Raw genomic sequence first — 15476 nt, forward strand, 5'->3', positions numbered from 1 at the left:
CTTTGAAGGATAAAGAGAGTTGGACCACGCAAAGACTATATGGAACGGTATTCCTGGGCTAGGCGGCAGAGGCAGGAATGATGGGAACCGTGGGTGGGAGGAGACAGGAGATGACCAGGCTGAGGGGCAGACAGGGGCCAGGGCCCGGAGGGCTGAGAGTACGCTGCAGATTCTGTCAAAACATAGGGCCCTCGGTGGAAAGGAGGTGGTCTTCTGTACTCCACCTGGGAAGGGGATTAGGCTGTTAACGGGGTCCTGGCTGGCTGAGCAGAGCTCTAGCCCGGGAAAAGGAGACGCCTTTTCAAAAGGGCTTTTATTAAACACTCCCCACACGGTGCCTCTTGCCACAGGTGCCACAGCCCTGGGGTGCCCCCCACGGCGACGGCCCTGTCAATGTCCCCCGTGGCCGAGGCTGCGCTCACCCGCGGAGCCACGGAGCCGGCTTCACTTGGAGGTCCCAGTGCACGTCTGGCTGCTCCTGGAGGGGCTTGGGAGCTGCGGCGGGGCTGTGGTGCTGAGAGCCAAGTGCAGGCTCTTATGCAGGGATCGGGGGAGGGCTGTCTCCCCACACACCCTGAGCTGCTCCTGAGATGCTGGGAGGGTCCAGAGCATCCCAGCTCCATCCTGTGGGAAGAGGGGCGTGGGAGCAGCTGGGGCCAGGCCACTCCTCCTGAGGACAGTCCTGGGGAAACGGGAAGCCCTCCCCTGGAAAGACTGAGGATCGGGCGGGCATGGGGGGCAGGGGCAGAGGGACTGGCCTGAGGGGCTGTGTGTGAACAGGGGCCGGGCTTGGACTCTGCTTCAGGGGGCTGGAGAGTCCCTTCTCCCTCTGAGCCGTTTCCCTTTCTGCCTAATGAATAACGTGGCCTCTAGGGGGCTATGACTCTCCTTCAGGAAGCAAGCTGGGGGCCACTGATCACGTTGCTTAAGTGCCACGCTGGTCTACGCGCGCTCAGTGGGTTGTGAGCACGTGTGATGTGTGGGCATTCCTGTTGGGAGAGTGTGTGCGTGCGTGTGTGGGTGTGGCTGAGTGTGAGTGTGTGGGGTGAGGGCGCGGGCCGGGTCTTCTGACGGCTTCTCCACCTGGGTGAACACTGCCTTTGGAGGGGCTGCAGCCCCGGCCTCACAGGAAGTTGGGCTCCCGCACCACGAGGCAGGGCGGGCCCCCGCTGCCCCCGCCGCCGTCCAGGGGCCGGTACACGAAGTGGAAGTCGCGCTTGGGCTCGCTCCGCAGCAGGTAGCCCTTGATGCGGTGCGGCAGCGCCTCGTCGGCCAGCTGGAAGCAGCGTCCGTCCACCAGCACGAAGAGCCGGTGGTCCTGGGGCTGCACCACCTCGAACTTCTCTGCGCACTGAGCGCACAGCACCTCGGCCAACGTGTCCGCCCGCGACGCCAGCGTCCGTGACTGCTGCTCGGGCTCCAGGTACGACACGCAGATGAAGTCCTATGGGGCGAGATGCAGGGGGCGTGGGTCACCGGCGTCGGGTCTCACCCCCATCCCGATGCTGGGAGCTTGGACAGGAGTGAGGAGCTGCGTGGTCTTGAACAACTCCTTTGTCCTCTCTGTACCCCAGGGGTCCTCTCTGTAGAGAGCGGATGGATGGCAGGAGGGGTCGTGAGGCTGGCAGTCGGGGCACCTGCAGCTGACCCTGCTGTGTGATCTCAGGCAAGGGCCTTCCCTCTCTGAGCCTCAGCTCTCGATGGGGCCGACCATTCCAGGTCAGTCGGTTGGCTTGCAGTCTCGGCAATGAGTGAGAGCGCCCGCCCCCTGGTGGTCAGTCCACGTGCTCGCCATCATTTATTCATCTGTCACTCGCTTTCTCATCTCTTCCTCCCTGAGCCCCTCTTCCTCCCAGGTGCTATGCTGGGCACGCAGGGCAGCATAAATAAAACCAGAGGTTCAGACCCACCCCCAGCATCCATGGCTCAGCTGGGGCAGCTAAGGCAGGTAGAACAGTTCAGGCCTTAGGGCTGGAAGAGCCTGGGGGTGAGAAGCGTGGTGTTCCGAGGGGGAGCAGGCAGGCAGGGAAGGGCGGGGGGGGAGAAGACTTAGGGGAAAGGGATTGGGGAGCTGGGCCTGAAGGATGGGGGCTTTAGGACAGGTGGAGAAGTTGCACCTCATAAGCTACGTGGGCAAGGGTGAGGCGATGCCTGCGAGGCTGGGGATGGGAGCATTCGCACAGAACATCACACTCACATCTTCCTCCACCAGAGATGGTGGAAGGAGTCCCTGCCTGGCTTTGAATCTGCTCCCACTGTGTGACCTACACCTCTCTGAGTCTCCATTTCCTCAACTGTCAACTGGGGATAAAACCAGTCCTTACTACGTGGCTGTGAGGAAGCACATAAAACTAGCTCAGAGCCTGGAAGAGTCCCCCTTCCCCCAGGACCCAGAGGACGGGTAGGAAGTGGTGTGTGCAGGGCTGCCCCCTCGTGGAAGGATGGTGGCAGCACAGCCATCTCCTGATGAGGGGGAGGCGGACCATGAGAGCGATGACCGCTTCAGAATGGTGGTAATTATGGCTGCAGAGTAGTGAACGCGTGTGAAGGGCAGGCTCTGTGTCAAGAGTCTTTCTTCCGGGAGAGGAAAGCCCACCCACTTCCTTGGGTCTCAGTGGCTGCCTGTGCTCTCCTTGTCCCCCGTTAGGCCTCCCAAGGGCCCTTTACACCTGATGACGGTCAAGCTCCGGGCCTTCACTCCCAGGGGAGGGATTTAGGGCATGGGGTGCAGAGGAGGCACTGGGGGAGGAGGAAGAGGGTGGTGACCTCCCCCTACCCCAGAAAGAGTGCTGAGAAACTCCTCAGCCCAAGCCTCTTCCTGAGCTTCGCCTCCCTGAGCGGGAGGCACTGATGCGCTGCCTGTCAGCACTGGGAATCCACAGGGTGGAAGCAAGAAGTAAGGAATGCCTGGGTCAGGCTTGGACCAAGAGTGTCCACATTCCAAGAGCTGGTGGAGGGACAGCTGTCCCAGGAGGCGGTGGGGAGTGGTGGTGTGCTGGAGCTGGTACTTGCCAACTCATGCTGGCTCATACCCGCTTCCCAACTCCAAGTTCAGTGATGCCAAGTTAGTAGCTTGAAATCAGCCATGGTGGGAGCATTTATACCATGGAAATCGACAGAAGCTGAAATCAGAGGGGTTTTTTCCTTCCCTCCCCAGAGAACCAGTTACTGAACATTATCAAGACACCATTGATTAGAGGAGAGGGGACATCAGCTTGGCCGCCTAGAACAGGTACTGGGGAGGCAGAGCTCAAAGAGTCCAGAGTCCCCTGAGCTGATAGGAAAACTGAGTCCCAGAGAGGGCAGACACTGCTCGGGGTCACACAGCAAGCTAGTACAGAGCTGGGTCCACACCTTGAGCCTCTTGCCTCCCAGGCCTGGGCTCTGCTGGTTACAGAAGGGCCATCTGGAAAGCCAGGCGTGGGGTTCAGGTCCAGCGAGCTCTGGGTGCCAGGTAAGTGAGTCTGTAGAGCTGTTTACAGCTCTGGGTTGCAGCCTGGCTCACTGTCCTAACTCTGCCCATTCTGCATGCACCCCAGTCTCACTCTGTCCCAGGCCCTGGGCTTGGGACCCCTAAGACACGTGAGCAATGGGCCCTGCTCTCTCAGGGTGATAGCTTCATACACAGATGGTTACAATACAGTGTATATGTGCTGTAAAGGGCGAAGGAGCAGCAGGAAGCACAGAGGAGGGCATCTAACCCAGACCATAGGGAATGAGGGGCAGGAATGGGAAGGGGTGGGAAGCACAGGTGGGAATGGGCCCTCGTGGGCTTCTCACTGGGACGACTTACTGTTCACATCTCCAGCCCTAACAGCCTGCTGCGACATCATAGGTGCTAAGGAAGAGTGGATAAATGTCCCATATCCCTACCATGTTTGCCCACCGAGGCCTGCTGATACTTTTGTAGTCTCCACCCCTTAACTTCCACTCCCACCCCGCAACCGCCACTGGGCTGGGCACACGCTGGCAGGCGAGAGCCGGTGTCTTTGCCTCCCACGTGAACGCCCCTGGGGGCTGGGCTGGCTGGCCAGAGCAGCCAGTCGGCGTCAGGCTTGTTAGCCGGCGGGCAGTAGGGATGGTCTGGGGCAAGGTCCGCCGGCCCCCTCCCACCGTCTCTCGCAGGCGTCCCCCCCTCACCGTCTGTCCCAGGCGTCCCCCCTCCCACCCTCTGCCCCAGGCGTCACCTGCACGGAGGAGCGGGAGGCCCGGGCCTTGTTGAGCGTGCGCCGGCGCTCCCAGCGGTGGATGGAGTCCTGCACCTCCACGCTCAGCTGCCGGGTCACCGTGATCTTGTCGTAGTTCTTGATGTGCTCCAGGGCCCCGTAGGTGGTGGTCAGATAGTAGGAACCTGCGAGGGGAAAGGGTGTGGAGGCTGAGCCAGGACCGACTCCGCCCACCCCCAAAGGGAGGGGGCTGGTCCCAGCTCGGCCCGCCCCGCCCACCTCTGTAAGCCCCACCCATCGCCGCTGCAAGGAGGCGCCTGCCGCCCCGTTGGTCACCGGCCCAACTTCAGCTCTGTGCCCACCGCAGCCTCACAAGCTTCAAGTCCAGCCCTGATCTGTACGGCCCCGATCAAAGCTCGTTCCTTTTGGGACGTAACTCTTGCTTGTATTTAAGTGATGTTTTAAAATGAGTTTTTAGTTTTACAATGAGCTTTACAATGTAAAGATACACAAGAAGCACGGATGTCTTTAGGGTGGGGAAAGGGGTGCCTTGGAGACATGGGTGGGTGGGAGACTCCACACTGTATGTGTCATATATACCCTATTTTAAAAAACGACTTAAAAATATGTGGAGAAAATTTTAATTACGGTCATACTATCACACACTATTTTTTAAAGATTTAAGGAAAGTAAAAACTTTGATTCATTTATTTCTCCATTTCTTTTTACCTTAAGTTAATTCACACATATTCCTAATACCTAATGTTTCCTAATTTAAGCTTCGAAATACTTCAGACTACAAAATTTACATGAAGTGTTAAGATAAAAGATAACAATTTGCGCAGATGCTTACAAGTTTCCTCTCCTTGGCTCGCTGGAGGCTTTGGTTAAAATGTTTCAGAAGCACTAGCCTTGTTTCGCCCCTCACTCTAGAGGAGGCAGGGTGGCTTGGCCAAGGACTTGCAGTGCTTCCCTGGGCCTCCTTCCCACTCACCAAGCCTCTCCCCAGCCCTTTGGGTACCAGGGCAATGAGTTTTGACATGAGGCCCATCTGCTAGTGAGCCGCCCAAATCCCATCTTCTCTCTCTTCCTAATTAACTGAACTCTACTTTTGTGGGGTAAAGCCGCACTCAACTGAAAATGCTCACTTCCTAGATTCTCTTGTAGTTCAGGGTAGAGGGCAGGAGACCTCGTTCTGGTTACTTAGATGTAAGTGGAAGTCCCTGAGTGGCGCTTCCAGGAAAGCCTTTTGCAAGGGACAGACTCAGTTACTGTATCCCTTCTGGTTTCTGTCTGTCCCCCTTCCTCTTTTCTGGAACACAGAGGTGAGCCTGGAGGCACAGCGGCTGTTTGTGATCAGAGGTGATAGGCACAAAGACAAAAGTTCACATCCTGAAGAGCAATGGAAAGAGCTGGGTCTACGATTTCCTGATGGCGGGGCTAAAAGCTGCCACCATTATCAGCTGCTTACCCCAAGACTTCTTGATGCAAGAGACAAACCAGTCCCTCACTCTGACTTAAACCATTATTAGTTACATTGTAATTATTTGCAGCCCAAAGCATTCCTAACTGCTCCACTGGATGAAGCTGTCTACACATTCCTACAAATTTCACAACCAGTACGGGAAAAGTTCATACCCTGACTGCGGTGGGCGGGGGACGAGATAAAGGGGTTTATTGCCGCAGGATCACTCGCCCTTTCATGGCAGTGTAGGAAGAAGACAGCTTTTGAAATAGGTGTATCAAGGCCAGCATGGAACTTGGCTTGGTGTCCCTTATCAGAGAAGGGCCGGCAGACCTCTCATGGGTCTCCTTTCCCAGCCCAGCTCAAAGCCTGGGTGTGCAAGAAGCCTTCCTTGGTGCCTCCAGCCCTTGCTGGCAGAGAGCCCTGTCCTCTAGTTGGCATTCCCCCATGGTCCTGTTTCCCATCGTGATCACATCCCCCTGGCTGGGAAGGGAGGAGCTGAGTGCAGTGTGCTGACTGCGAATGGTCAGTTTTGGAGTCAGAGAGCAGGGTTTAGGTCTCGGTCTTCGGCAGAGAGCCCTGTGCTCTCAGGTGAGTTAGTGTCCTCTATGCTCCCATTTCCTCATCTGCAAAATCCATAATGTTGTGGAAAGTAAATGAGATCAATACACATGAAGTGCAGTGCTCGGTAACATGCGAGTATTGCACGGTGGTTAGGTGACCTAAGGGAGCTGCTCTGGAGGTTCCCCACCCTCTTGGGCAAAGGGGAGGAACTCGAAGCCCTGCCAGTGCACTCCTGCCTGCTCAAGCCCTGCTTTTTTTTTACAGCCTCCTGGCTCTCCCAGTAGACCTCCCTTGGACTTGGGGGTCCTGCAGTTCCTGCCATGACCACTAGGTGGCAGGCAACTCCTCGCACTGTGAGTTTTGGAGTCGAGCGTTCTCTTCAGGGAGAGGGTGCTGTCCATTGATGGGAAAACCTCATTGCCTCTCTTAAGAGATTACTAGCCCAGGATGGCCAGCTGTCAGCCAGGGTGCAGCCGGGATGTGGGTAAAGGAATCTATGAGGGTGCTTCTGGAGAGGTTTGTATTTTGAGCTGGCTCCAGCCAGGTGCCCAGCAGGTGCCTGGGTCTCCCATCTGCCCTGTAATTGCCCAGAGTGGTGGGAGCTGCAGAGAGACGGGGGAGAAAGGGGTCAGGGTCCCATCAGGCCAGCGTTCAGGTCCTCTCTACTTCTTACAGGAAGTCCCTGATCTCTCACTCTCCAGAAGCCTGCTGCGAAAAAGTGGGACCCAGTCACAATCTTTGCCAAATTCCAGCACGTGGAACCAGCTGAAAGAATGTGACGGCCTTGCAGGCTTTTTGGTGAATGCAGATGTGTTTGTTCAGACTGTGAAACACAAGAAGGCAGAGGCCCCCTCCACCTCTCATCCTTCCCCCAGCTGCCTCTGCAGAAGGTGCCCAGATGGTCTGAAAACCCCAAACCTAGCCCAATGCCTTCCCTTTTCCAAGCCAGAGAGGTTAAGTGACTTGCCCAAGGTCTCCAGCCGATCAGAGGCAGAACTGGGACCAAATCCAGCCTCCAAACTGCTCTTTTTTCTACACCCTGTGTTAGTTCTCCTCGTAGGATGGAGTAACAAGTTCTCAAGAGCAGGGACTTCCCAGGGGCCTGCCCTTGTCCCGGGCATGTCTGACTCTGCAGAGCATCACGGGCGGGGACTGGCCAGCAGGGGCTCTGCTTCTCCGCACCCCCCCACCTCCCAGGCAAGCCCCTCTTTTCACTGCACCTCAGAGGCTTTGGTGACGGAGCACCCTGTGGGCCACCACCCAGCAAAGACAGGAGGGTGAACCTGGGGAAACTCAGGAACACTGCCCGCCTGGCGCTCCGTCCTCCTGCTCTTGGGCCCAGATATGTCTAGATGGAGGTCTACCAGCTGGCAGACTTGGGTGGAAGCTCCTGCCCATGCTGGAGACCCCCAAGTCATCCTTCTGTCGGAGTCCAACACCTGTGAGGCTGGGCTGTCCTGGCTGCTGTGACCTCCCACCCTGGCTATGGGCGTAGGAAGAGAGAGAGGCACCCATGCCACACAGCCCACCTCCTGGTGCGTGCAGCATGGTCCTCAGAGCTGCCCTGGGCAGGGTCTGCTGGGAGGGGCGGTACGTGGTGGCATGCGAGGCTCTGCCCTGCCATCTTTTCTTCCAGCAAACACCTCATAGATCCCTTAGAAATTTCCCCACAGGTCCAGAGGTGGGGCAGGGGCTCTGACCCTTAAGTCTAAAAGGGGCAGGCTGCAGGGTATTCAGGCAGCTTTGGGTCAGAAAATGTGGAATGTTTAAGATCTTTATGTATTCATTGGTACTTGGCTTGCCTCAAAAATACTTAATGTAGTCCTATACATAAAATAGATAGGCAACAAGGATTTACTGTGTAGCACAGGGAACTATATTCAATATCTTGTAATAACCTATAATGGAAAAGAATCTGAAAAACATATATATATATAATTGAATCACTTTGCTGTACACCTGAAACACAATCTTATAAATCAACCATACTTCAATTTTTAAAAATACTTAATGTAGCCCCGAACAGACTAGCTCTCCTGCCTGCAGGACCTCAGCTTTCCCACCCGAACCCCCTGTGGGTTTCGGGAACAGGAAGAAGGATCGCAGGAGGTTATGACAGGATTGGGGCAGGGGGCTTCAGGTCCATAAGGAGAGGGTAGTTGGGCCAAGGATGTCCCTGTCCTGTCCCTGTTCGCCACTGCGCCTGGCCTGGAGTCCTGTCTGGCAGCAAGGATGCAGGCCGTGGACGGAACAGGAGCCACGGCGGCCAGGGCAGGGCCGACCACTGCCAGAGAGACGGCCAGTGCTGAGATCAAGTGCAGAGCCCCACAGCCTCGCTCCATCCTTCCACCCGCCAAAGGGCTCTTTCCCTGACACTCTCTATGACTCTACAACAAACCACGGGGGCGGGCCAGTCCTGCACAGCTTTACACGCTCCCCTGAGCTTCCAAGAACTCACAGAACCAACCACGTCATACTGTCCCCCCCAGAGACCGACACAGTCTAAAAATGCAAACAGATGCAAAGAGGGCCAGCTTATCTCAAGAACCACAAAGCCCAAAGGGGCCACTGGGGGCCTAAGAGTCTCTTCACCCTTTTGGGGGTGGTGTCTCAGAGGGAGCCTGGGGCTCCCTCAGAACTGCTATCTGGGATGGCTGCACCTCAGGGATTCTTGGTGGAGGGGTGGCCGAGGCTAAGTGTATGGGACGAAGTGACAGGAAGGAGGAAAGGGAAGGGGAGGTGAGGGTGGGACAAATTACACCCCTGTCATCATCCTACAGGAGAGTGCCTGGCCTCTTGCCCACACGACAGCATTACCCTCCTCCCATTGACGCGTACCTGGCCCAGATCTGGATGAGCAGGGGGCTGAGTCCCCAGGGCCACCCCTGTCTAAGAGCTGACCATTGTTCCCTTATCCTGTACACTGCCAGCAACTGCTGTTCCCTTTGTGAAGACTGCCTCTCCCCCTTCTTTATCTGACTGGCCCCTATTTATCCTTCAATGCTCAGCTCAGGCATCACCTCCTCCAGGAAGCCTTCCCTGATTGCACAGCCTGAGTAACGTGCTCTGGTACTCTCTGGGCTTCCCTTGTCTAGCATAGGTGACAAGGTCTCTTTACTGGCCCAGCTCCCCTGCTAGTCTGTGAGTCCCCCAGGACAGGGGCTGTGTCAGGCACTGTTGTGTCCCAGGGCTTAGTGGAGTCTGGCATCCAGGAGGTAATTGTTGGGCCCTCCAGCAAGCCTTTGGTGTGGCTGGGTCAGGAGTGGGCGATGGGCCCCAGGGTTCCGGAGATGGGCCTGGGGTGGTGACTCACCCTCCCCCAGCTGCAGGGCAGGGTCCATGAGCTCCATCATGTACTCCACGTTGAGAAGCATCTCCGTGAGATTGCTGCGGGCCAGCACATACATGAGCACCGGCAGGAAGTCGTCTGCCCCGTAGGACTTCCCTGGGAGAGGAAGGAGGCAGAAGGTGGTGAGTGTGAGGCTCTCCTTGTGAGCCGCTCCCTGCCCAGGGCAAGGGGACGGTGGTTTGCTGGGTGGGGGGTGGTCACCCCTGGAAGAGGAGCCTTCCTGTTTTCTCCTGACTCTCATGACAGGGGGCGACCCTGGGATCAGCCTGGTCGGGAGGCCTGAGACACAGTCTGGGTTTAGGAAGAAGGAACTGAGAAAAGTGCCCTCTGCTGCGTAGGCAAGACCCAGTCCCTTCCCCTTTCCCGGCTCTTCCCCTGCAACGCCTTCAGTTAAGTTCACGTCACACTTATTCATGGAAGCACCCAGAAGCAGATGTCTGTCTAACACTGACGTCTTTTGGGAACCACACATCTCTCTCTCCACTTGCAGAAGTGAAGCCCTCCCTCGACCAGATGCTACCAGGCCTAAAGTTTCCCCTCCAACCTTCATTCTTTTGGGTTAAGCAGTGCCCTTTCCCTAGGGTTTCTTCTAAAACGTAAATACCTCTGAAAGGAATAACTTATCACTACTGCTTTTGTGGGAGATGTTCCCGGGGCTCAGAGCCTCTTGACAGTAATAGATACCTTGGGGAAGGAGGGGGCTGGAGATGGGCCTAAAAGATGCCCTGACAGGGGCTTCCCTGGTGGCTCAGTGGTTAAGAGTCCGCCTGCCGATAAGGGGGACACGGGTTCGTGCCCCGGTCCGGGAGGATCCCACATGCCGCGGAGCGGCTGGGCCCGTGAGCCATGGCCGCTGAGCCTGCGCGTCCGGGCCTGTGCTCCGCAACGGGAGAGGCCACAACAGTGAGAGGCCCGAGTACCACTAAAGAAAAAACAAAAAACAAAAAACAAAAAAAGATGCCCTGACGGCCTTTCACGTTTTTTGAGAGAATGAAATGAGAAAAAGAATACGAAAGTGATTCGGTACCCATGGAGCGCAATGGAAAAGTGAGCTATTATTGACATATCTGTTCTGCTTTCTCAGGCGGCCTCAGTTTTTCCACCTGTAAAATGAATCAGCTGATGGGGTTGGTAACACACAGCACTGAAAAGCAGAGTCAGACCCGGACCCCTTACCAGCTATAAGACCGTGGGCTAAGTGTTCTAGCTCTCTGAGCCTGCATTTCTAGACACATGTGAACTGACACAGATAGCATGACATCCAGTGGGGTTTTGGTGAGAATTCTAGGAAATGATTTACAGTGGAGTGCTTCTATACCGCCTCCATGGAAATGCCCACTAAGGAAGAATGTCGTTCCTCTTATTCCAGCTCTGTGTTCTGAGCTCTCTGATCATTTCTTTCAAGGTTCTTGTGCCTGTGCACAGAATTAGTCAGTTTTGGAGAACATCTTCCATAAACCTTTATGAGCCTGAGACACGACTAAAGAGTTCCTGGGGAAAGATTATTTTGTGCCTGCAGTTGTCTTCCACGTTGATAATTTAATCATTAGAATTCTGGCACACGGGAGATTCTTTTCTTGTTTGATTTATGAATTAGGGAACAAGGCATGTCCAGCAGCATGGATGTGAAACAGTTCTGTGCCTTTTGGAATTCACCTGTAACTCATGCATTGGTTAAGAGCTGATTGAATTTTTACTCCGCCTCCAAGAACACCAATTTTTTCTTGCTATTGTATTAACAGCTCACCCAAAAATACAATCAGGCAAGTTCATTTGCTTTGGAGCAGTAGTTCTCAACCAGGGTGATTCTGCCCTTCAGGGGCCACAGCACAGCCCTCCATAAAGATGAATTACTCAGTCCCCACATGTCTATAGTGCTAAGGTGAGAAACCCTGCTGGAAGGGACAGTGACGTTCAGCCAGAAGGATGGTCCAGCTCCAGCCCAAGGTCTGAGGACTCAGAGAGATGGGGAAGGAAGCCCTCTGGACTGCGGCTCTGTGCCTGGTGGGGATGGAAAGTGCTTTGCCCTTTTCTTCTTCTCCCCAAGCCCTTCTTGAGGATCTCGGCTGATTCTCAGGAAGGGCTTTGGGGCCCATCTCCTTGGTTCCATGACACTGCGTTCAGCTAGCCCACTGCAGGGGACTCCTTCGATCCCAGGTCTGTCCCTCCAACTACCGGTGAGCACTTCCTCTCCGTCTCCCCAGTACACAGAGCACGCACGGCAGAGGTGGTGCTGGGTGAGTGAATGAATGAATGCTGAGCTCCCAGCAAGAGCTCAGAGCCCGGGCCTGGCACTGACTCAGACGGGCCTCTACACGGACTCCAGGACTCCTTCCCCCGTTAGGGGGAACTCAGAACGACAACTTCCTACTCAGAATGGCATTCTGCCACCATCACAGTCCCATGGGGCACCCCACTGTGCTGAATCTCGGTTGAACTCCTCGGGCACTTTCACTCCTCTGTGCCTTTGCACACACGGTTCCCTCTGCCTGGACCGCCCTCCCTACCTTTCCCTTACTAACTTCTCGTGGCCTTCCCACCTCCTCAAGCACAGTTGGATGGTTCCTGCTCTAGTGCCCACACCCTTGACTGTTTCAGAGTCTGCCCTTTTCCTCGGATTGTGAACTCCCTGAAGGCAGGGTTGGAGGCTATGTGAGCTCGGGCAAGTCACTTAACCTCTCTGAGCCTCTGCCCCATCACTGCCTTCCCAGTCTCCAGCACAGAGCTTGGGATGCAGGACACCGACAGTGAGCTGAACTGGACCCACATGTGCTCCCACCAGGCACCACTCTGTCTTGCCCATGGTTGGGGCCATGGTCAAGGAAACTAGGATCCATTATGGGCCTTAGACAGTGGTGTGACGAGAATCCTTAACAACCGGCCCTGCTAAGAAAAAAAAAAAAGTTCTGATTTGCTGCATTTGCCAATTTGCATGGCATAAATCTTTCCACAACGGCCAGCTTCAAGCTACCAACATGAACATGGAGTGGGGAAGAGATGCAGACGGCTAGCTCCCATGAGATGGTTCGTATCATCGCTGACTTAGCACACCAGTGGCCTTGGATTCATCAAGTCCAACCTCACTGTGAGGAAACTGAGGCTCAGGGATGGGAGAAATTTGCTCCAGGCCTCACAGCTGGTCAGCAGAATCTGGGTCTCTCTTCCCTGATGTGGTGAGAGATGCCCACACAGGATCCCTGACCTGAGAGCTATTTGTGGACAAACATAAACTTTAAGCATCATATAAATGCACTGGCTCCCACCCGACATCCTAGGGATGGTTAGGGCTGCATTCTCCTTCCCTGAAGCCTGGAGCCCAAGGCTTAGGGCTCGGGGCTCAGCCCTGCACACAGTGGGGCCTCGGGCAGCAACACTGAGAGGCTGGGGCACAGCTGCCAAATAATTCACCTGTGGTCGAAACATCTGTCTTGCGTGGATCAGGGATCGCATCCATCAGGCTGTACCTCTGAAAGGCCTGCTGGGCTGCAGCCTGCATTTCCTGCTGACTCCTGCTTTCTTTTTGCCAAAGTCACATCTGTTTTCCATCTGTAGATGCTGGGGGAGCCGATTATAGTTTAAAAAGCTGGCTGGGGACCTGATGCGTGTTTCATAAGCTGGGGGATTTTGGAGGAGAAGAGCTCTGATAAAAATGAGCTAAAGCGTGCACACCTGGGTCTCACAAACCGTGAGGACACTGGATCAGGAGGCCCCCGACTCGGCCGCTTAACCAGCTATGTGATCTCGGGCCACTACCTCTGAGCCTCACTTTTCTTATCTGCAAACCAGAGGTAATAACAAAACTCAGTCTGTTACTCAGAGCCCTTGTGAGCGTCGAACAAGTGGCTGGATTAAAAATAAAGTGTTGTCTTCTAGGAAGCATTTTCTAAAAGAGGGCTTGGCAATTTTTTTCCATAAAGGGCTGGATAGTAAGTATTTTTAGTTTCATGAGCCACATGGTCTCTGTCCCAACTATTTGACTCAACCATTGTACAAAAGCAGCCAGAGAGACACTGTGTAAATGAATGAACGTGGCTGTTTCCATAAAAATTTATTTACGAAATCAGGCGGCAGGCCAGAGTTGGCCTGCAGACCCCGATCTAGAGGAAAGAATCTATCATCTTATCATAACTGCCCCTTGAAATGTGTTGACTGGGTTCTTATTGAAAGTGGGTGTGGCTGGTGCAACGATCCTGGGGCAGCACACGGCTGCTTTGGCCCTAACCCTCTGCCACGATTCCCACCTGAAGCCACTTCCTTCCCCCAGGAAGTTTTAACCCAAGACCCCCACTCCCCACCAGCTAGGTTCAGTGCCCTTATAACGGGTTTCCCTGGGCTTGTCATTGAAGAATGGAAAAACAAATACATGTTAACTCAGAGAGGCCTCCCCTGACTTCCCAACCCAGAACAGCAAACTCCTTCACACTCCCCAGACCGCTTAGCCTGTTTTATTCATTCTAGTGGCCTGTTTCAGCATCTGATGATAGATTTTGTATTTCTGTTTCCTTGTTTATTAGCTGTCTCTCCCCAGGTAATGAAAGCTTTACGAGGGCAGGGACTTTATCGTGCTCACTGTTTATATCCGATGCCTCAACAGTAGTAGGTGTTTGATAAATATACTTGCTAAATAGGGCTTCCCTGGTGGCGCAGTGGTTGAGAATCTGCCTGCTCATGCAGGGGACACGGGGTTCGAGCCCTGGTCTGGGAGGATCCCACAGGCCACGGAGCAACTAGGCCCGTGAGCCACAACTACTGAGCCTGCGCGTCTGGAGCCCGTGCTCCGCAACAAGAGAGGCCGCGATAGTGAGGCCCGCGCACCGTGATGAAGAGTGGCCCCCGCCTGCCACAACTAGAGAAAGCCCTCGCACAGAAACAAAGACCCAACACAGCCAAAATAAATTAATTAATAAACTCCTACTCCCAACATCTAAACAATAAATAAATAAATAAATATACTTGCTAAATGAATGAATGAATATCATTTATCTCACTGCACGGTTGTCGCCTGTTGAATGCTCTGTTTTTCCACTTGAACTGTGACCATCCTAAAAACAGGGGCTGGGGTTTCCTGTTAACATCCATACTGTCAATAAATGTTTGTTGAACTGCTGAATGAATGAACTTATCTGATAAAAACACAGGATGGCAGGAAGTAGAAAGCCTCTAGAACAGGAGGTTTTCAATTTCCTTTTGCAGTGGAATCCTTTCGTTAAGGGGTAGATCTTATACAGAACTGGGCTGCTCTGGTTGATCAGAGTCGGACAGCAGGGCTGGTTTGCTGTTTCCCCTCCTCCCCCTTTCCCCTTGCAAGATGTCCCCAGTCCCTCGAGTCCCTCGAGAGTTCCCCGGGACCAGTTGGAAAACCACTGGTCTAGTTTGAACTCCCAGCTGCACGGATGAAAGAGCTGGAGCCCGAGGGAGGGAGGTTCCCTGTAGTCTGTGGCTGACGTGAGACGAAAGGCCAGCCTCTCTCCCACTGAGCTTCCCAAAGCGACCCTGTTGGGTTGTTTGTGCTTTTTGCAGATGCTGCTTAAGTCTCAGTTCTGCTTTGAGCAACAGTGGATCCCTGAGGAAATCACTCCAGCTCCCTGGGTTCCTCTTCGGAGAGCTCAGCCCACAAGCCAGTCAGCCACACAGGCTGCGGGTGCAGAGACCAGAGGCCAAAAGTCCCAGCCTGGCTGGAAAACGTGTGAAGCCACTGTGATTGGGCCTGGCCTCCCTGAGGTCATCTCTGACCCCAGGGCACCCTGGAGAGGCAGGAGAACACAGCAGTACAGCACAGGAGCTGGATCCAAGTCCCAGGGCCCCACTCACCTGCTCAGGTGTGACCCTGAGCTTGCTGCTTCACCCTGCCGAGCCTCAGTTTCCTTGGCTGTAAAATGGGGATAACAACAGTGCCCACACCTCGTGGGGGTGGTTGTGATGTTTCAGTGAC

At 54.7% G+C, this 15476-nt stretch overlaps 1 protein-coding gene across 6 annotated transcripts in view; it reads right to left on the minus strand.

Annotated features, from left to right (window-relative positions):
• Nucleotides 1–298: 298 nt before the first annotated feature.
• The window catches only part of RIN3 (Ras and Rab interactor 3), a 121442-nt gene continuing 106264 nt past the window's right edge, over nucleotides 299–15476 (minus strand). For 4 of the 6 annotated variants that reach the window (XM_067727285.1, XM_067727275.1, XM_067727308.1 and 1 more), the window contains 3 exons: nucleotides 9509–9640; nucleotides 4188–4351; nucleotides 299–1444 (listed from right to left, as the gene is read on the minus strand). In XM_067727285.1, the coding sequence (XP_067583386.1) occupies nucleotides 1124–1444; nucleotides 4188–4351; nucleotides 9509–9640 (617 nt within the window). In that variant the 3' untranslated portion in view covers nucleotides 299–1123. Of the gene's footprint in view, nucleotides 1445–1464; nucleotides 1584–4187; nucleotides 4352–9508; nucleotides 9641–15476 lie in introns of those variants that run through there. The other 2 variants (XM_067727299.1, XM_067727294.1) reach the window with 2 other exon arrangements.

This window comes from Pseudorca crassidens, chromosome 1, assembly GCF_039906515.1.
Source record: "Pseudorca crassidens isolate mPseCra1 chromosome 1, mPseCra1.hap1, whole genome shotgun sequence".
NCBI classification, from domain to species: domain Eukaryota; kingdom Metazoa; phylum Chordata; class Mammalia; order Artiodactyla; family Delphinidae; genus Pseudorca; species Pseudorca crassidens.